Source organism: Polyodon spathula, chromosome 4 (assembly GCF_017654505.1).
Source record: "Polyodon spathula isolate WHYD16114869_AA chromosome 4, ASM1765450v1, whole genome shotgun sequence".
Lineage (NCBI taxonomy): Eukaryota > Metazoa > Chordata > Actinopteri > Acipenseriformes > Polyodontidae > Polyodon > Polyodon spathula.
Window position 1 is genome coordinate 32887195 of NC_054537.1, and position 23231 is coordinate 32910425.

General features: G+C 40.5%; 1 protein-coding gene across 1 annotated transcript in view; it reads right to left on the reverse strand.

The window, feature by feature from the left end:
- LOC121314436 (transcription initiation factor TFIID subunit 4-like) overlaps positions 1 to 23231 on the reverse strand; it is a 57758-nt gene that overhangs the window by 7770 nt on the left and 26757 nt on the right. Inside the window, exons 12-15 of the mRNA XM_041247707.1 lie at positions 18996 to 19126; positions 17893 to 18018; positions 14597 to 14653; positions 12760 to 12879 (exon numbers count right to left, since the gene is read on the reverse strand). Of these exons, the coding sequence (XP_041103641.1) occupies positions 12760 to 12879; positions 14597 to 14653; positions 17893 to 18018; positions 18996 to 19126 (434 nt within the window). The remainder of the gene's footprint in view (positions 1 to 12759; positions 12880 to 14596; positions 14654 to 17892; positions 18019 to 18995; positions 19127 to 23231) is intronic.

A 23231-nucleotide genomic window follows, 5' to 3' on the forward strand; every position in this document is an offset into this window, starting at 1 on the left:
GTGCAAATGAGGGATCAAAAATATTTTAATGAGATGTACTAAAGCTGCAGGCAATTGCGACACTTATAATTGCATCAATTTGTTAAGAACTTTTGAAAGCATGTTTTAAACAATCGCAATTTTTGCTGGCATTTCCCAGGCCGCTTTTTCTTGTGTGTTGCCAGTTGTGATCGATGTATTTTTGAGGCAAACACCCAAGTACCTAATTTTCACTAAAGTCGAGGTGTACTAACAAGCCTTGAAAACAAATTTCTTTTTTTTTTTTTTTTTTTTTTAATTTTAAAAATTTAGTCGTTGCCAATTATTTTTTTATTTTCTCCCAATTTGAAATGGCCAATTATTATTTATTTATGCTCGGCTCACCGCTATCACCCCTGTGCTGACTCGGAAGCGGTGAAGACAAACACATGCTGTCCTCTGAAGTGTGTGCCGTCAGCCGAATCTGTACCAAGTACATTCTGGTAGCTTTTAGCAACAAGTACCCATTAACTCAAAGCCAACAGACAGATCAGGCAATGCAAAATAATAATTATCATCAAAAATAAAGCCATCAATGTCGCCAAACACATTGCTGTGATATGAATTCAGGAATTATGACTTGTTGCTTTGAAATCTACATTCATGTCCCTTTGAATCAAAGCATTAAATTGAGTTTCTGGAGACAAATTAACTTGATCCAAAAAAAATAATAAACTTTGTATCATAAATAAATGCAGGTAGACTAGTCAGATTAGTCTGCTTCTATTTTAGAAAAGTGAACTTGTGGATTCAAGCAGCCACAAAGAATTGTTTATAAAAACAATTAAAAATGTAAAAAAAAGTCACAGGTTTAATAAATGCATACAAGTACAATAAAGGTCAAAATTGTGAACCCACCTGCAGCAGTCCAATAACAGTAAGTAGGTAGTTTGTAAAATAACACACAGCAACACAGCAGCGAAAATAGCGGAGGCTGAAATAGGAAAGTAATAACCAATACAATAAAGGCTGAGAAAGAAAGGTTTCCAGAGGGAGTCTAAAGAGCAATCTGACTACATATTGACTTCCACTGTATCTGGAGCCATTGTACTGACTTGACACTTGGAAGACTGGAAATGTGTTGAGTGACCTTCACTTTTACTGTCTGGCTGTTTGGAAACGATATTGAAGGTATTTCTCTATACAGTACCGTGGTCATGCTCCAAAAGGGCTGAAGGAATCTCTTCCACATTACTGAGCAATAATCTGTCATACAAATGTGTGCTGAATATGGAGATGGTGGCCATTTTTGTGTATTACATATAAACACAAGCCAAAACTACACAACAATGTTCTGTATTACTTTAATAGTGTGTCTTAAACAGTTATTGGATATTCAGAGTCCATTAAATGTAATTCCGTGATAACAGTGATTAGATTATTTTTTCCTGCTCGAAACATTTAAAATGTATGACCAACACTTCATAGTGTTCTATTCACATCATAGTGATGAATATATACAGTATTTTATTTTTACATGCACACTGCAGTCCCTGAAGGCATGGAAGTATTCAATAATCATCAATTATCATACCCCTGACAAAAGCTTTAGCTATATATATTTTTTTAAACCAGTCTTATGTGGCTTAATCAAATCCCTGTATTCCAACTTCTGACATTACTCATCCTTTAACAGTATCTTATTTATTGTACCATTTTTTTAACACTTAACACAATATTAACAATATTATACGTTAACAATAAAACAATCTAATCTGGTACTCCCTTGTACATTCTCTCCTATTTCTTCAATATATCTGCATCCACAAGAGGGTACCCCTCCAATGAATTAAGGTGCTTATTATAAAGCATTGCTATTGCTAGCCATCATACAAGGAAGCAATTTCATCTTGCACGTTGGCTGAAAACCCAGTTAGGTCTGTGCATTGGCAGTATTGTCACAATCCGATATGTATCGCAATAGGATACAAAAAGCGTAAAACATAAACATGACACAATTATTGCTTTTGACAGTGCACGTGTTTGAAATAAAGCAACTTTTGGTCAAATAAGAGTCACAACCTGCTTTTCTTTTTTTTTGTATTATTATTTTACCCATGATTTTCTCCCCAATTTGGAATGTCCAATAATTTTTTTCCTCACCGCAGAAATTCCCCACACAGCTCAGGGGAACTGAAGGCTCAGTGGACATCCTCCAATCCCACTACCGAGGCAGCTTCCTCTTTTACACCGAGGAACTCGAGAGCGGATGTCAGCGAGCTACCAACCTCTGGAGGACAAAGGCCAGCCCTGCAGGTGTCCGCTTTTGAGCTCTGCTATGCACCTGGCCAACAGGGTTCGCTGTAGTGCAATGAGGAGAAACAGTCTCTGCTGGTTTTTCCTCTCTAACCCATAGGAGTGCCAGAGCCAATGGGACGCTCCCTTCGGAATCCCCAGCAGAGATCACCGACTTTGCACAGCCAGCATGTGAACCTGCACTGTATGATTTACAAGGTGAGCCACTCAAGGACCCGCAACCTGCTTGTTTTTTGTTTTCTGATTGATCTTTAAAATAAAACTATTTAAAACAAAATTACTATACAAATAATAATAATATAATAATAATAATAATAATAATAATAATAATAATATAATCCTATACAAATGCAGTTTTTGGAAACACATGTTTTAGAAAACAGTATTTTAAAGTTTGTTTTTTTTTTAAATCAGTTTTGCAAAAGATTCTGAATCCAACAAGCTTAAAAAAATGTGAGTTCTCTAAATGGCAATTCATTTTAAATGCTCATTAAATTAACTGTGATGATCAACAATAACCTGCCTCTGCTTAGCTCTCTGGTTCACATCTACATTTAACACACAGTGATAGAGAAGTCGGTACGAGGCTGCTAGAGTACATATTAATAAATGCTGTTTTTGGATTTTCAATGTAGAAACTAAAACTAATTCTATGCATAAACATCACTTTTTGCAGACCACTGCTTTTTGGCTCCTCTCGAAGCACCAAACCCTTCTGCCATTTTTACTGTTGCCAGCCTGAGCTCCCTTATTGAATCTTTAAGACTCTGGAGTGTCCACCTGCCCCATGCTGCTTAACACTCTCCCTGAGTTCGAACAGCAAACACGTCCTTTTAGTTAGTGCAGACTGCTGGGTCGTTACAAAGTTCCGAGGGTACCAACAAAGTCCCAAAAACGACTCGTGAGTCTGCGCCGGCATTGGGGCCTTGGTAGTGCTGGTGGCCCTGGGCTCCCAGCAGCCATTGCTGGCAGACTGTCAGCCCTGAGAGAACTGGAACCTCCTGGTAGGGGAGAAACAGGGATGAAAGGGGGAGCAAGTGGGGAAGGAACTGTCAGGCAAGGTGGAGAAGATCTGCTGGGTCAGCTTCTGCCGGGTCCTGTCCTCTGTAGGGGGCCAGCCGGTCTCGGTGGAGGGCCACCCGTCACCCCCTGGAAGTTAGTTGAACCCGGTAGAGCACCTCCCCAATCCTCTCCAGGACCCAACATGGCCCAAACCAGTGGCTGTCGAGTTTGGAACAGTGGCCCCTCTTCCGCTGGGGACTGCAGACCCTCACAAGCTCCCAGTCTTCAAAATGTCTCCCCGCGCCCGGGTGTCATAGTTGAGCTTCTGCCGGGAACCTGCAGCCATCAGTTGGTCCCTGTCAAAAGCATAAACCATCTCCAGGCGGTCCTGTAGCCTCCTGGCAAACTCTGGACCTGGGGATCGACTGGGGTGTCCGACGTCCGGCCAAACGTCAATGTAGCTGGAGTATGGAGCTCACTTCCCTACAGGAACAAGGCAGGAGTGCAGGAGGTTGAATCTTGTACTGTGGTCCGGCAGGCCTGCAGAACCAGGTGAGTTCCCAGTTGCGCTGGTGACTGGTAGTGCTGATCACAAGATGGACCGCGAGAGTATGGTTGAACCGCTCCACGAGACCATCACTGAGGGTAGAATGTTCAACTGCTTGTACATCTCTGTGACACCCAGGATTCGAAATTGCAACCCTGGTCGCTGTGAAGCTCCTGCGGGACCCCAAACCAGCTGAAAAACCCCTCCAGTAGGGTGCTGACCACAGTCTCATCTTCCTGGTCAGGCACGGTGTACGCCTCAGGCCACTTTGTGAAGTAGTCCATGGCCACTAGTACGAACCAGTTTCCTCTGTCCGACCGCGGGTATGGCCCCAGGATATTGACCCTGTCCCTCTCCATGGGCCCGCCAACAGGAAATTGCTATAGGGGGGCAAGTGACCAGTCTGTGGGTCCCTTGCTGTTGCAGCAATGGCAGAAGGCCTGTACATCTCGTCTGCACCGCCCCCAGTAGAACCACTGCCCAGTCGATGCAGGGTCTAGATGACCCCAAAGTGGTCGGTACCTGGACCTCCATGGTGCGCCCTCAGCACCGCTTCCTTCAGAGCTTGGGGGACCACCATCTGCCACCTTGCTTCGCCAGTAGCTGGCTCAATCATCTGGTGCTGCGAGTCTTGGAGGCTCAGCCCCTCCCACTGGGACCACAGGGCTCTCGTGGCTGTGGAATGGGGCGCTACTTCCTCCCAGATGTTCATTCCTGTTCCTCCAGCCACTGGAGTAGGGGCTGGAGGTCTGGATCCTGGTCCTGGTGGTGTCACCACTCTGCAGCATCAATGGCTGACCACTCTGGCCCTGTTCACCTCTGCTGCAGGGCTCCCACTCCTCCTCCTGTCCGCTCAACTACTTCTCTATAGCCGCCTGTACTGCAAGGCCAGAGGGGCAGGGTGTAAGAGTTGGCGTGGCGAGCCCCAGCCCGGTGCAGGATGGTGAAGTTGAAGGGCTGGAGCTGCTCAATCCAGCCGTCCACCTGTCCCTCCTGTCAGGTGAGGAGATCACTGGTGACTGGGTGAGTGCCTTCCAGAGGGCGTCAAAGACAGCCTGTCGCTTCTCTGTCCAAGCAAAATGTTCCCCCTTCCACAGGAGCTGGTGATGTTGGCGAACCCCTGGATGAAGCGCTGGTAATAGGAAGCGAGGCCCAGGAACCTTCGCAGCTCTCTCTGGTCAGTGGGCATGGGCCATTCCTTGACAGCAGTCACCTTATCAAAAGGAGCACTGCAGAGCCCAAATGGCACGACCTGGAACTGCCAGAACCCCCTGCCGGTGGAAAAAGCGTTTTTTGGCCTCGTGTCAGGTGCCAGGTGCCAGGTCTACCTGCCAGAAGCTCTCCAGAGAGGAGAACCAGGTGGATTTGTCTACCAGGTCCAAAGACTAAGTCCTTCTTGGTTACCTCATTCAGCTGCCTGTAGTCTACACAGAACCTCCACTCGCTATTTTTCTTGGGCTCCATCGCCATTGGCGACGTCCAAGGGCTATCCGAGGGCTCAATCAGACTAGTTTCACTCATTTCCCTCAGTTTCTTCTCTGCAGCCTCCTGGCGTGCCAGTGGCAGGTGGCAGGGCCGCAGCTTGATAGGTGTGGCATGCCCTGTATCATTGCGATGCTGTACCAGATGTGTCCGTCCAACTCCCTCCTCAGTTGCGGCAAAGCTGTCCTTGTACTCTAGCAGCAGCTGCCACAGTTGATCCTGCTGTTCTGGGCCAAGCCCCTCACAGCTGCAGTGCCAGACAGCAGTAACTGTTGCATGAGTTGCATCCCCTCGCTGACTTGGCTGCTGCGCGGAGGAGGTTAACTGTCGGACTGGCTCAGACTGGGCTGGTGAAAGTTCACTGGTAAGGGGGAGTATTCTGGTTTGACGTCGACCCACTCTAGAACCACATCAGGACGCAACAGTGTCACAGTTGAACCTGTGTCGACCAATGCTGTGCATGGAACACCTTCAATCCAGACCGGAATATGACAGCAGCCCTCGATGGGGTGCAGTCAGCTTCTTCTGGTAGGAGTGGAGTCCCACTCCGCCCGGTTGTGCTGTTGGGCTTCTCTGGCTGGCAGTGCAACCAGGTCGGTATAGGTTTTGGAGACTTGCTGGGGGGCCAACCCAGTCTCTCTTATGTGGGCCTGTGGCAGAGTGTCCTGCCCATTTGTGTTTATTAGTGTTTTATGTTGTATGTAGTGTGTTAATGTTGGTGTTTATGTATAAAATACACAGGATATAAATATGGGTGTCACAAAGACGGCCGGAGTGGGTGACATCTGACCAGAAACAGGAAAATAAACAAAGAGAGAGAGGTGGAGTTTGGTGGAGCTGAGGTGGGTGGAGAATGGTCTCGCTCAGCATTTAATAAATAAACAGAACAGCAAAATAAAAAGGTTGTAACATACAAAAACACAGGGCACGGCACTGGTAGCCAAAATAAACAGACAAACAAAACGGACTAACAGACAAAACACGGTGAGCTTCTTTTTAACAATTATTATTATTCTTATAATTATTTTTACCTCCGTCGTCCATTCTCCACTCACCGAACACACAACCCCGAGTATGTGAAAACATGCTTATTTTATGCAGCTGTACCAAGACTCGACTGCTACTCAATCATTCAATTGGAGTCGTGGTACAACTGCACGTGAATTAATAAAGTGCAATTCCCCGTGCTCACATATTACATTTTACTTGCAAGTGAAGTGCTGTGCAATCCTCGTGCCTAAATACAAATATACATTTTAAACACTCGTGTTACACAGACCCATTTATATCCCATGTACCAATGACTATACACCAACATTAAACACACAACTCGCAACATATAACAGAAAATACACACAGGGGCGGGCACTTCGTCACAATGGGTTATGAGCACAAGTGTTATAAAGTGTAATTTGTATTTAGACACGCGGATGGCACAACTCATGCCATGTGCATATTTAAGAGGGTATTGATATGTGATTATGGGAGTACACAGATTAGTTCACGTGCTGGGATTCAAGTGAACAATTAATTGGTAATTGAATCCCAGCACAATTGCACATATAGATGCACTAAGCACTCACTCAGGGTTGTGTGTTTGTTAGTAGAGAATGGGTGGAGTTAGGAGAGAATAATTAACAATTGCTACGACATGCTGGAAGTGCCAGAGCGGTACTTGCTTGTTGGGTTCGTCCATGTCTGTTTTGTCCGTCTGCTTGTTTGGCCAATGCACCCTTTATTTTCAGTGTTGTGTGTTTTTGTTTATTTGTTTTTGAGTGCCGCAGCTCAGTTTCATCCGCCAGTCACTGTTTGGAGTCTGTGTTCTTCTGGGTCTAACATCACCGCTACAGCCATCCTGTTCATAGGGTCCCATGCCATTTCCTGACAGCTGAGGTGGCTGGTTTCTGGGGCTGGAGCAGAGGTGATGGGGCACTGGGGCTGCAAGTGGCCTGGCTGACCACAGTTCCAACACAGGTGTGCACGGGCCTGAGGTGCGTGGTGGAGCAGTGCTGACGTAGCCCGGATAAGGGCTACAATCTCTGGGAGCCAGGCAGGGATGTATCTCGTTCTCACAGGGTTGGGCAAGCTGCACTTGGGGTCGGGGTCCCTCTGCCCCCTCGTTAGCAGTCACCCCCATTCTTGGGCCAAGCGGAGTGCGGCCTGCAGAGTCAGGGTTCGCTGTACCCTCAGATGTTTCCTCAGCTCCCCAAGCCCCAGTGCTTTCAGAAATTGTAGACATGCCTGCTCTTTCTGTTCAGCAGGGGTGGAGAACACGTATGCTCGCCAGCTCTCCCTCTCAAGCTCTGAGGCCAACCTGGCTAGGCTTTCTCCAGCGCTGGCGTTACCTCGCAGCTTCAGGCCTTCTGGGTCAGATCAACTGCCGAACCGTCTTGCCAGTGCTTCGCTCAGGGACTGGTAATTTCCCAGGCAGTAGGGGCATAGGGTCAGCTGTCAGCCGGCTGGCCTTCTTGCTGTCGGTTCAGCAATGCAGCTGTACCAATATTGTAAATTGCAAGGCAAAGGCCTCCCAGCTGCTTGTCCCATCAAACTCCGGAATCTTCACATCGATGTGTCGTGCCATCATTCCAGTCCTTCTCCCAGCCTCTTCACCTCCCCCTAGCTCTTCCAGCCTCCAGCGATCGACGCGGGGCCCATCTCGGGGCTTAACTAGCTTTCCTGATGCTGCACAGCAGTCAAGATGCCCATAAAAATCTTCAAAATGGGGCTCACCGGTCTGTTTTGTTGTTGCAATATGGTTGTCGCCATTATTGTTTACATTTGCATGCCTTTCCACGCCTTGCGCCGATGTCACAGCCGCGGTCGCCCCACCCTGTTGTATGTTGATGTCACCTTCTCTATTTTCCTCTGGTCTCGCGAATCACTGAGTCTCCTCCCCCTTGTAACATCTTGGGCCCATCACTTGATGGCAGTTTCCAGCTCAGTGGCAAGTTGTTCCAGTGTCTGCTGCAGACAGTCTACACTTAGAGGTGGCGAAATGTCCCCTTCTGCCTTCACTGTCACAGTTGTGCACTCCATAATCCCACTTCAAACACCAGTGTAGCATTGTGTGTGAATGAAGACAGACTGAGACAGGGATTGCAGTTCTCCAATTCAACGGTTTATTATTTACAGGTTCTGTATTTATTTAGTCAGTCAGCCGTGATCCACGCCTCCAAAATAATAAACCTGGCTGGTTACTGATGTCTCTCTTTTAAGACCTACTGGATTAACACTGTGTTTGGCTCCTCTCTCTTAAGCACCAAACCCTTCTGCCGTTTTTACTGTTGCCAGCCCAAGCTCCCTTATTTGAATCTTTAAGACTTCCCCGTGCTGCTTAACACTCTCCCCGTATCCGAACAGCAAAACAAATCATTTTAGTTAGTTCAGACTGCTGGGTCATTGCTAGATATAATAAAAGACCACCAGTCTAACTAGAAGGGCATTTGCCTTACACTGCAAATTACACCAACTGCTTTGTGCTCACAGTGTTTTGACGACATTTGCATCAGTGTCTTCAATTGTTAAAGCTACTTATTTTTAGTGTTTCCACACATTTTACCATTAAATGTATACTCAATTGGTGGATATTAGCATTGTATAGCTGTTGGGGAAAAAAAACATTTGGGCAATGGATTTTCAATTCAGTTTTGGAAGCACTGGGCCACATACAGTATTGTATGATAAACAGTACAAAGAGGGATGCCAGTGTCAAATTTAACACATGTGGAATTGTGTTTCAGTCCAACTCTTTCCTTGACTGGTTCCTTGAAAGTTGTAGTGAAGCGCTAATGCGCATGTTTAATAACAAATAAACACAGAAACAAACACTAACAAAAACACATTTAACAAAATAAAGGCAAAAGGGCCAAAACAAAAGACCTACAAAAACTTACAACAATACAGGACGAGACAGCACGGAACACAAAACACACCACACAGACCTCCAAACTAACATTAACTCTACTAATACTGTCCAGATCCCATGATTACCCTATTTATACACCTGTGGCCTTAATTAATCAATTAATCAGTTAAATCAGTCAAAAAGTAGTATTAACTTCACTGCCGGAGGCATTCACTCAGGCTTCTCACTAAATCAGCTTGCCTCAAAACAGTATGGAAATTCAGTAAACGATGTATGTCACCACTATACCAGCCACTAACTGATAGCTGCAAAAAAGGTACAGACATTGAAAGTCGAATACACAGAAAGAAGTTCCAAAATAAAAACTAGCTGGATAAAACAAAACTAAAATTATGTTATTATGTGTCAAAAGTTTTCTGTGTATACAATTTCATAAGATTCCCCAATACATGTGAAATACACAAAGAAAGTCAGGGAAAAAAAAAAAAAATTGTAATTCAGATGCACCAATTTGACACATGTAAAAACTGCTATAAGAAAAAGTAATAAATAAGATGTTCTTAAGCACCATCTAATGAATGTCCCAATAGAGAAAAAAACTGTGCTCTTATGTAACTGATATTTACCAATTCTCATCTCCTAAATGTGCTGAATGCTTAATTATTCAGTTCATTGAATTACATGACTTCTCAAAACATACATCTAGAATATATTTCCCTACATTTAATTGTGTTTCAATCATTCTGAATGTTTCTGGGTTATGTTGCTCCAATGCCGAGCTACAAACATGTAATAAAACTGTCTTTACCTGGTTTCGATCCTGATTCCATTCAAATCATGTGACAGTGTGCTAGCCCTGCCTACTCACTGTCTATATACATGTAGAGTAGCTGGCTGAGCTGAAAGAGCAACATTAACCAAGTGACTACAAACAGCAATGGAAATAATAAAACATTAAAAAGACGGAAACATGATCAAACTTAAAAAAAATTATTGTACTGTATGCATACTAGTAGTTTTTCTAAATTCAAGAACAGTGATAATAAAGTTATCTGAAGTTTAAAGTTACAAAAAATATCTGTATAAAAGGGTATAGCATGCTAGAGATACAGGTTACTGGTAATTAGAAACCAAACCATTTGAAACTTTGTGCGTCTTTTTTGTGCAATATATTTGTGCTTATTTAATTACTAATGAAATATATTGCCCCCTTAGCCTTGTATATTGCCTAGTAAGAACGTATGACTGAACAGAGTATATGCAGATTTGGCATAGAGTAGAAACCATTAAATCTAGCAGATACCAGCCAGGAATAGGGCCAGTGTCATTAAGGATTAGTGACGGAGAGGGACGATTATAAGGCTAACATAGCAGAACCTTACTAGTCAAACAGAGTTCTTCCACGATCCAGCTCAATTGGTTTATGCTTAAACCAGCAGTGTACAAGTAACCAGAACGACACACAGCAGAGGCATGCTTCACTGGGTTTGAACTAAAGGGCACTGCACAAATGGAACAGAGGATTTAACTGCCGTAGAAGAACAAAAAAACATAATACTTGTTACATCAAGCTACTTTCAAGGTTTAACACTAATAGAATATATTTTAAAATAGAAAACAATTGAGTGCGAGCTTCCAGATCTAGCGGACTTCTACCTTTTCATAGATGCCCGCTGGAACGTTGAAGTGCTTAACTGAAATCAATTTTAAATCAATCTGTGCATAAATACCAGCTTTTTCCATTAACATTCTAATCTACAACAAATCTGGTAACATAAAAAGCTACTTAAACATTGATACCATGAATGTCAATTTTGATTTATTCGGAAACATCAATACTACTGTTCAGTTACTTTCTGATGCTGGTCTAGAGACAAGGGAAATCATGTCCTAGATAGGACACCGTAATGAAGGCTCAATTCGCAGCTACTGGACAGCAAATCGACAGGAAAGACACGATTGGTCACCATTCTGTCATCATCTGGATCCAAACAACACCCTGCTTCAAAACCAGCCAGTCAAACTGCCAGCCCTGTTTCAGTTCTTTCCACACCAGTCAATCCGCTCCCTGCCAGCTTGAATGACGCCCCGCCTCCAAACATCAAGTTTCAAGTCCGACTCTATACTATACGGACTATTCAACAATTGTACAGTTAATTTATCTGACAATGTCCACATAAATTATAATAAGAAAGAGTAAGACCCCAACAAATAAATGTTAGCCAAATAATAATAATAATAATAATAATAATAATAATAATAATAATAACAAAAACAACAACAACAACAACTATTTTCTCTACGTGTATGTCATTTTTCTATTCTAATTACATTAGGGACTATTTTCCTCAGCGGAAGTTTACCTGGAAAAATATCAGAAGTTCAAGGTAAATATAGGTTTTAAAGTTTTTTTTTTTAAAAGAGAAAATAACGAAATACGTCATTTTCTAATAGCGATAGAGCCCTCTCGATGCGGGCTCTACCCTGTGGTAGATGACCTTGACTCGTTCGCGCACTCGTCTATGGCTCGGGATGCAGAACTCCAGTCGCGGTCATCTACCACACGGTAGAGCCCGAATCCACAGGCTCTATCGCTTAAACAGACACATAAACAAACTTACACATACTGTAATGCCAACAGGACTGTTGTGCATAAACTAACAACCGTCAAAAGACACAGTAACCTTTGCTAAAGAATGTTCTAACCAAGTTCCAACAGGGTTAGATACATAGAGGTTATGTACTAAATCTTCACTGTACAAATGAGCTGGAGGGCTAATAACCTGAATTATTTAAGACCGCCAGTCTTACATAACATGTTTTACCACACATGTCACTCTCATTTAAAATTTAAATGTATTTGTTATTTATTAACTCTAAGGTCTGTCTTTCTATGCTGCAAGGGTGGATACATACAGAGCATCCAGGATTTCCCTTAGCAATGGATTGTTGCACATTGCATGTGATAAAGATAGCAGTGAAAATGGAAGACTTAAACAATATGACGACAGTAAATATAAAACTGTTGTTTAGGGATTGGATGGACACTTATCCGCAGTCTTACTTGTGGGGATGGTGTCACAGAGTCACAATGTAAGACACACACATCACTAGGTCTGAATATGTTGACTGCAATAAAAAAAAAAACTTTTTAAAAATTTAATCCGGTGAAATTTCACAATCATGTCATTGACATTCTTCCCCTATCTCGGATGTAAAAATTAGTTATCTGAATCACCATGACCTATATCCACTGTATGAACATAAAATGCAAGTGCGACATAATGACAATTGCAATTCAATTCACTAGCCTTTCAACTTGGGTTTAAATCACAATTTGGTTAGAAATGACAAGGGTTGGTGTTGTCAATATACAAACCACTACAAGGATCAGCTTGAAATGTCACACTTCTGAATGGTGGTTTTACTGTACACCATCTGTGCCATTCACAACCTGCTCATAACTATTTCCCCCTAGTCACATTTGACTGTAGGTAAGTGAAATTATTCATACAGAAACATACACACACACACACACACACACACACACACACACTTTGAAAACAGTTTATGTAAACAAATTGTCTACCTCACTACCAGATCCATAGCCTAAGGAGTCTAATGGTCGTTTCTTTCTTGGCCCAATGGCTGCAAGCGCTGTTCGATTTGCATCTCTCTGTTGCATCTCTGCCAGTTCCAACTGCTGCATCTGTTTTTGAAATAAAAAGTCAGCATTTCTGAACATGTTAAAGATTTTTATTTCGGCACACACACACAAACAATAAAAAAAAATCACTAGGAAATGCGTTATGAAGAATAATGGGCTACCATTTAAGTAACATTTCACTGTATTACAAGAAACAAGACCGGGTTCAGGACAAGTAATTTCCTCCCCATATCCACCTGTGCTTTTTTTTTTTTTTTTATATATAAATTTAGTCGTCTCCTATTTTTCTCCCCAATTTAGTGTGCCCAATTATTATCTGTATCCTCGGCTCACCGCTCACAACTCCCCGCCGACTCGGGGAACAGAGGCTGGAGCACGCGTCCTCCGAGACGCGCTCCTGTCAATCCATCATTTTACACACTGCGGATCCATAGCAAGACCACCAGACCTGTAGCACCGGAGGACAACACAGGATATAGGGCATATCCTGAACTCCACGTGGAACGCTTTTACTGGCTTTTACTGGCTTTTACTGGCCACTCAGGAGCCCCCCCACACCCCCCCCACCTGTGCTTCAATTCCTTAAACACATTCAGATTAACCATGTACAAAATATATTATTACCATTATTATTATTATTAGTAATAGTAGTAGTAGCATCAGCAAGAGGTATGCCAGAAACTGTTTTAAATAAATAAATAAATACAAAATTATGGTTACTTGCTTTAATCCAAAACAATAACCAGATTATTTTCCCCTCTGTTTCCTATCAATGTATCTCACACCTTGTCATCACTATCAACCATTGTAAGACCTTTAATCTAAGATGTGAAGGAGCTTGATGATTTCTTCAGCAGGGAAAGGAATCTGTAGGTCGAGTGGAAAAAAAAAAAAAAAATCACACACACACAGTCCCACTCTCTCACACACACGCAAACAGTCACACATACACATCTCCATCCTTAGGTGCTTTCATTTGATTCTATTCCTCATTTGCCAAGGGGCCCAACTCTAGCGAGCTCCAATATTAGGCTCAATTAAAATAAGCTCCAATTAGTGGAGCTTTATCTCTCGGGCAAAGAAAGTCAGGCAATGGATATTGGGAAATGTAAAAGTCAGCTACTGTGAGGAGCCAGCCAACGTAAATGAACTTATTTGTTGATTTCTACAGTTGCTATGTGGAGACCTCTGGGAGTTGAAGCTTAACTAGTCTAAGCTATAAAATAAAAAGCCCTGAAGCTAAACATGAACTGTGTGAAAACAAAGGTTCCATCACAGAACAGAAAACTGCTAGGCCTAGAAAATTAAAAGCCACAGGCATTTTCCATTTACAACTAAATCCCAATACCACCTTGAAGCCAAAGAATTATAAGCAGTATCAGATTTACAAAATGAACAATTATCCTGAAAAATGGTAGCCCATTGTAGAATCCCCACATACTATATCTCAAAGTTAATAAAAAAAAAAAAAGCTTAAATTGTTATTAATATTATTATTTATTTTATATAAACATAAACCTCTGCTTTGTTTTAGGCACTGCCGAAGATAAAATAAAAGTTGCAGCAGGCTGATTTTTAGAATTGCCCTTGCCTCTAGTATTCTGTGTTCTTCCCTTGGGCTGCAACAAATGGTATACGATAGCAAAGTAAACCCTGACCTAATTGCCAGGAGATTGCGCCCAAGCCCTTCAATAAAATGCACCAAAAATATAGAAAAAGGAAAAAAAAAAACTGAATGCTTTGTGTGTGCAGTTCTTACCTCTTTTGCTTTCTGTTTTAATCTAAGTTGGTCTGGATCTTCTTTACTGGAGCGACTCTGTTAAAAAACAAATAAATAAATATGTTGCTAAATATTTATTAAAACATAACAGCCCCTGCAGCAGAGTTTTAGACGCGACAGAAACGGGTAATACACCAGCACTTCCCAGCATTGCCTGCCTTTGCGAAGGTCCCAAGGAAGCTGGAACTAAAAAGAATTGTTAATACCGTCAATCAGGTCAAGCCCATGCATGACCCTGTAAGGTCTGTTTCTGAAAATTATAAAAGACAGTCAAGTTGAATAAGATATTAACATGGTGGGCAATGGTTTAGATCAGTGGTTCTCAAACAGTGCACCCACCAGCGTCCTAAAAATACTGTGTATCATACGAAATATATAAAGAATACAGACATATGCATTTCTACATTTTTTCATTGATTTCTATAGTAAAACCAAAGTTTCTCATTTAAATACAGCAGCTCCTCTCAACTTTGTACTGCATCTCAATTCCCAGACCCTTCTAATAATAAACTGTAGACAAATATCTGGTGTTTTGATACATTCTTTTTTTTTTATTATTTTATTAAAAAAAAATTATTATTGCTCTGACAAAAGGACAAACTATTAAGCTACCTAAGCTAAAGTACATTACTGATGTATTGAAGTTAAATAAATACAACAACTACTTCACTTTCCTGTTCCAATCACAATTCCCAGCTAAATCTAACAAAAGTATAACAATTTGCAATGCTGTTAAAATGACATGTAAAACTATTCCATGGGAGTTGCCAGGGGGCGGCGCACAATTGGCCAAGCACTGCCCAGGCAGGGAGAATTGGGGAATACTTGGCTCACTGCGCACCAGTGACCCCATGGCTGGCTGGGCGCCTGCGAGTCTGCCTGTGCGCAATTCAAAACTGCCTGGTCCTCGTCTTCGTCTCTCCCGAGTTAGTGCGGGGGATGCCGCAGTGAGACAGGTTGGATAACTGGGCTTTCCAGAAAATCGGCGATAAAATAATTGGCAATTCCACATTTTTAAAAATAAATATTACAAAACTATTCCAGAATAGGTTTGAAGGCATTACTTCGCCGCACAGAATTAACTACAAAGCAGAGGTAGTTAAAGTAACAGTAGTTAAAGTTACAAATATTTTCTTGTGTGTATTTCAACATAACACAAAAGTAGACATCACGTTTTTTTGTTTGTTTTTAATCCCTGCCATTGTACACAATGCATACAATAAACAAAGTGGCAAAGGACACCTTTTCATACAGTAATAGCATTACTGAGGTTTATGCCTTGTTTAGCTGTGCAAACACGTGAAAACTCCTGTTTAACTTAAATAAACGTGGAAAAGGGGATGTTGTACTAAGAAGAAAAAAAAATTGCCATTTTGGTTTAAGGTTATCACTCTGCTCTTAACAGGAAATAGGAAGTTGGAAATAGTGTTTGGAAAGCGTGAAGCATTTTTGAGTGACGTACCTGCATCTGTATCCCTCAATTCTGACTCGCTTGTCAAATCTGAAGCAGCACTGTTGTTATTCCTATTTATTAATCCCACACATTACTTCCCATTTTAGATGCTGTCTCGCAAATTCAGGCAAGATGATATATTGGTGCACAGCAAAACACGTTGCGATACGTACTTCTATGGAAAGCCATCCAGGTCAAAAACAAGTTATTAAAGTGATTTCTATAGCTCTGAAACTGACGGTTGACGCTCGTCTCGGAGGGCCTGGGTCTATCCATCTTTCACGAGACTTTACCCAATGCCAAGTCCATATAACGTCACAAATTGGGTCAGGAATAGCAGATGTAAGGTGACTTTTAATTGGATAATTTATTACACATACTATTTCCTTTAAATTCATTGGTTCTCATTTCATTTTCAGTGATCTGATTGGCCAAATTAGTAAGCATAATAATTAGAATTACAACACTTACTAAAGTCAAATGTGAACTGTACTAAATAATGCTTTTTTTACCCAGATGGCCTTCCATATACACCCACCCCTCAATATATCACCCTATGCTATACTGCGGATTCAGATATATTGGGGTCCTGTTGTTGGCTTCCCATTTTTACAGTCTAACTGCGCAAGCCTTAGCTGCAATATACATAGGCAAATTCACTTCGGATTACTGTGTTTTATTTCATACTGCACATCAAACAAAAATATACAAAACAATTAAAAACAACTGCATTAATATCGTACTGCTAGCATATAAATACGGATTGCACAATAACACAAAGCTAACTAAATATCTACTTGCTGAAGTGGTTTTTATTTTAGCCAATGACGTGTTCACTTGGGGCAGCAATGCACTAGCAAAAGCCACAGAGCAGAGCAGTGATGTCAGCTTCCTAGCAATAAGCCTCCTATGTTGGGAATGGATTATTTCAATGCAGCGGGTTTGTGCATTTGAGAAAGGAGAGGAAGACTCATGAAATTAATTGGAGACTTCAGTTGATGAACAACAATTAACCTCCACAGTGCTGCTTTTTACACAAATATGTGAAAAAGCAGGTTGCGTAGAGGATTTCAAGCGCAGCAACGTTCACTCGGATATTCAGATAGTTTCTCTGCCCTAAAAGAAAATATTACTCCCTACCTCACTACTAATGTCTTCTCTCATTGATCAACCAATGAGCACTGACACAAAGGGAAATGGGTGGAGATTTGAGATGCATGTCAAAATGAAAGCTTGGCCAATCAACATGCAGTGATTATACTGATGTAATTGCTGGTGAACAGCAGCTAACAAAAAAACAGAAGCAGTATGAAGAATCAGAATGCAAGCAGCATGTACTGCAATGAATGAAAGCAGGATAAAGGCTGATTATTGGGGGGGCTGCTGCAGCCGCACAAAATCTTACTGTTGGTCATAGGCAGCCACAGTGACCGCATTTGAGAAATGCTGGTGTAGCTCTATATACTATGCTTAAGACAGCTAAAGACTTAGAAAGCAGCACCATTTACATCTACAATTAATTACTAAGGATGTCATACCTCGTTTCCACTAGGAAAACACATCAATGCTCAAAGGGTGTTCATTTAACATTCTACTCTGTCAACTTAAATTAACTAAAAATGTTCAAGTCGTGCTGTACAACCCAAGAGTCTTCTGCATAATTTACCTAAAAAAAAAAAAAAAAAAAACATTTGCATACATTTTGGAAATATGGCACAGGTAAGATGGAAACAGGTAAAGGAGTGTTCTCATGAGTCAGGGAGCAATGTTAAAATATATACATGCTTAAGGGTTGAAGAAAAAAACAAATAGTCCATTTTACCTTTGCAACACGTAGCAACATTTCTCTTTCCTGTTCATCTTTTCTTTGTTTTTCTAAACGATCAAGCTGCTCAAAGAACTTCAGCTGAGATCGAGTGTCATTCAGCAGCACATTTCGACTATCATCCTAAAATGAGATTGTTTCAAAAAACATGTTGCATGAATTTTAGCGTTTTGTATTGTCATCCCAACACAAACAAACTTTGTTATCAAAAAGATCTGGTGAACTAACAACTGGTACCGCACAGCAGCAGAAACACAGATGGTATACACTGAAATACTAACACTGCTGAATGTGTCCAGATAAGTTCCAAGTTAAGGTTTATTGCTTTTTAAAAACATTGAACTCTTTAAAATTTAAAAATTACAGAATTTACTTATCTTTGAATAGGGTAATATTTAGCTTTTTTTTTTTTTTTTTTTTTAAATTAAATGCTCTATGGTCGTCTAACTTATCGCAGGGACAAATTAGTGATATTTAATCTAAATCACTTACTGTGCTCTCAGAGATCTAATTAATATACATACATACTTTTCCAACTGTTTCAACCATGTAATTTAAACTGTTTGGATATTAGAAATACTCGGATAGGAAGGTCTTTGCTAAAATGTAAGAAGTGTTTTTTTTTTCTAAAGGGATAAACCATTGTGGTTAAGATGAAAGGGGTTAAGTGTGACTGAAATGCATTTAACTTATTTGCCCGATTAACACTTAATCTTGTTAACAGGACTTGCATTGAAACACACATGCAGGCTGGCCTATGATTTGTATCAATGGGATTCTGCTTTATAGCACGTTTCCAATAAAATTAAACCAAATGGGTGTTGGATGCAAAGAAACACAGGGTTACAAGCTTGGAAGTTTCAGTTTGGATAAGGATCGATTGACAGAAAATACAGGTTAACCAACACCATGAATTTTGTTTAAGTAAAGTTGGCATCTAACAGACATGCACTGGTATTATTACTCGCGTTAAAATTCAGTCCTGTGTTTTCCCAATGGTTTGTAACAACTGGTCTATACAAGTTGAACAAGCTAAACCCTTAATATCCAGTTATTTTCATAATCTGCAACATGCTGAATGAGAAGGGCAGAAAGAATACCTTGTAGGATCTTGTCCGATGTTGTGCTGCCACAGTCATTTTTTCTACCAATGTCCGTAAGCGCTCCTGTGTGGCATGAGACACAAGACTCACAACATCCGGATTTACTTCTGTAATGCCATGTCTCTTACCTACAGAATCAGAGAAAATCCATTACATATTTTAGAGGTGGCACATAGATTAAATAATTAGCATAGCAGGTATTCTATTCCCCTGAAAGTCAGTAAAGTAAAGGAAATTATAATTTTTCTCATAAAGTCACAACTTCAAAGACCTCAGACATTACCTTAATAAAACCTAGCCTGCAGCGCCAGAAAAATATAGATGCTGTTTCATTTGGCCCCCAGGAACCACTCTCAGCAAGGTCAGTTTTAGGACAAAGACAACAGCAACACAAATCAAGCTCTGTGTTCTGAGCTGCAGAAATCAGTACCAATATCTATATCTATATCTATATATATATATCTATATCTATATCTATATATATCTATATATATATATATATATATATATATATATTAAAAAGCAAGCGGAGTTATTGTGCTTTGGAAATGGTTATGATATGGCTCAGAAAACTGAGCACACAGTTGGATGAATATGTAGCAAATTAATATTTAATAAAGCATGACATACTGTTCACTTAATGATGTTCAGAGTCAATAAATATTCAAAAGAGAATTGTAAATTGCAAGTAAGGATACTATTTTGTCACTAAGGCAACGGAACTTGTGAAAATAGTGAATTTGAAGTCAGTGAAATCTTGGAAATGGATGTAAAAACACATTTGGTTAGGCACTGCCTTTATTTCCCTTAAATAAAATGTCATACAGTGAAAACAGATATATGCGAGTATCTGTAAATTGTTTGGTTGTGTATGCACACAGAAGATAAAACGAGAGGTTTATCCGTTTTGTAGTCTTTTTTCTGATCTTTGTGATGCCTGGCTTCTTGGACAAGGTGCTGCCTGTGTGACTGGACTCAGTTTTTTTTGTTTGTATTATTTTTTTTTTTTATTTTAAAAAGGGGCAGTGCTCTGTAGCTATACCTTAAAACTTTGATTAAACATCTCTGGCGTTTATTTACAATATTTGCCAGCAGACCTGGCGTGTATTGGAGACCGGCGATTATATTAGATCACTCGCTTCACATGCTTCATGCGTTCACTGAGAAGCCGCTAACACACAACCTTGTAGCAACATCGTAACTCAATTTAAACATTCCAGCATTAAAGCATCTTTTTATATGCACTGGTTAAGAAGGATACAGTATGCAAAACGTAATATGAACAAGCAGAAGTACGAATTGGTATTTAAAATGGAATTAGATCTACCATTGTTAATAATAATAACTACCACCACCACCACCAGTTCAATCCACTAAAAGACAGCCCTATAGATATCAGAACACAGGTGTGTAGGTTACGCTTACTGTACAATAATAATAATAACTATATTATAAAATTTTAAAATGTTTTAAAAAGAACAATAAAAGCAGTAAGTATCATTATCAGAAATAATGTATTGTTTAATCTCAAACTTGTGCATTGTTAATACAACAAAACTTTTTAAAATACACCAAGAGGTTTGTAGCTAGCCTACTTTTCAGCACTTAAAATTATCAACACTTTTAATAATGTGAGCGAGAGAGAGAAACGATTGAGTGCGAACAGTCAATCAGCTTCCAGATCTAGTGGGCTTCTACTTTGCATAGAAGCCCGCTGGAACGTTGAAGGGCTTAACTGTGAATTACATTTTAAAATCAATCCGCGTATAAATATCGGCTTCTTCCCTTAACATTGTAATCTACATCTGAAAACATAAAAAGCTACTTAAACATACTTTTGACATTGGTCTAGAGACAAGCAAAATTATGTCTGTGTCAGGACACCATAATGAAAGCTCAATTCGCAGCTTCTGGACAGCAAATCAACAGGGAAGCCACAATTGGTCCACAATTCTGTCATCAGCTGGATCCAAACAATAGCCTCCCTCAAAACCAGCCAGTCAAACTCCCAACCCTGTTTCAGTTCTTTCCGCACCAGCCAATCCACTCCCTGCCTGCTTGAATGATGCCCCGCCTCCAACAACAAGTTTCAGGTCACACTCAAAACTACACAGACTATTCAACTATTCAACAATTCTACATGTCCAGATAAATTATAATAAGAAAGCGTAAGACCCCAATAAATAAATATGTCTTTATGTTATTGGTTTTGCTGTACAATTTAAAAGCTCTTGTGTATGTTGATGTAGCTAAACCTACATTATTTGGTGGCCTTTCCGTGACCGTCCATACCAAAAGCGCACCCTTAATTACAAGATATCAGTATTATCTAAAACTTAATAAACAATGTTTTACATTATGTCAAAGATTTGTTGGAGCAGAAAAATGCCAAACATAGGACTTAATAAACTTAACAACATACATATTCATAGAATTGCAATGGCAATCTAATGGTGGGTACACACAAACACACACTATTACATACCTATTAACTGCTTTTATTAACTAATCGTCAGTCAATGGATAATTCTGTATGACTTAAAAATGTATTTATGCCACACAAAAAAGAACGTTACCAATAAGCTTACTACTCACTCAATAGATATGAATAATCACATTGACATTCTGTGACAGCAGATGGGAGTTCTCTCACAGATTATACTCTGTGATGCCTGCATGAATGGCATGCACTAGCTGAGCTGGTGCATCAAATCTTAAGTTCCAGCTTGTCTATCCCTCCTCTCCTCATTCCCAAGCACAGAGAAAATTGTGAAATGGTGACATGAAAATGCACATGTTTAAATCAGCATTTTCACGTAGACCCCAAAAATAAATAAATAATAAACAGCGTTTACTAGAAATGGGAATTTTTGTGAACAAAAATCAAAGCTATCCCAGCAGAATAACTTATGGAAATTCGAAAAAGATCTGTCCCAGCTGCTTCCATAAAGACACACGAACTCCAGAACCAACGACAGGGTCTCCCTGTCAGACACCCATGACTGAACTTGACCTAAAATATTTGTGTGTACCATTTATGAAGCCGACATCTTGAAGCATTAGGTCTTCATCATCCAGAAATCAAAACACATTACCCTAAAAAAACACCTGCAGAGTTTCTATTACATTGAGAAGTTGAAGTTGCCAGCTTAAATAGTTTATGGAGATGAGACATTAGTAGTATTACATACAATAGCGGCAGGTTGGGTTTGCAAACTCACACAAGCTCCCCTTACGGGGGATGACTAATTAAAATGTTAATAGATTATTAGGAAATGGTTCAAACAAGGATCTAGACTGTTGGTGGCCCCTGAGGACCAATAATTTCTTCTTTATAGATTACAGTAAAATATAACACAAAAGTATATTTTAGGAACACTAAAATTAACATTAGGCCCAAAGCAGCCTTCCCTTTTTGTTTCCTTTCTCCTTATATCTTGCCTTTTAAAAAAAGGCAGAGTTAGGTTACGTGCTATTTCATTATTTTTTGCATCTTTCAATTTTTGCCAGTGTGTTAAACTCTGAATCCTGCCGAAGTGAAATCTAGTCTTATCCTTGATCAACTAGTACTTGTTTTCTATTTACTATTGGGATGTTTGTGATATAACTGTCAAATCCCTTTACACTGCTTTGATTCCCATTCAACTGTATACTCAAATGTTCAGTTGTGTACTCCAAGGATTTGTCAGTACTGAACTGCATCTCCATCTGAAAAATCTACAAACTCTACAAATCTGCAAACTCTCTGCTTCCAATTTGTGCATCATCTACAAAATTGGAGATCCAAACCCACACAGCAGTGACGGAGTCCACTTAACTGTTTTACGAATGGGTCGATATTAAAGTTTAAGAAAGTCCCTGGAGTGACTCGCCTGCAAGGTATTGTAGCTTGGAATTGCGGACTATAAACCTGGATCTTTGTCTTTTCTTACTCACAGGTTAACAGAGTCAAAACATTTTTTTTTTAGTAAGCATCTGACCAAGTTTGACAGAGAACATGCCAGGCAATGACACGAACATTTACCTTTGCATACAACAACAGAAAACATTCAGTCATCAGTGCTGCTCAGTTATCCTTCTCGTACAGCTTCACTCCTTGTCAGTTGTTAAACAGCCAGGTTTTCCAATGTAAAGCCACTGGGGAAAGACTACTCAATGTGTACTAATAAGTCCAATCAAGCTGCTGGCAATTTAACGAGCAACTCGGCAATCTGCAGTTACAGCACCTTTCTA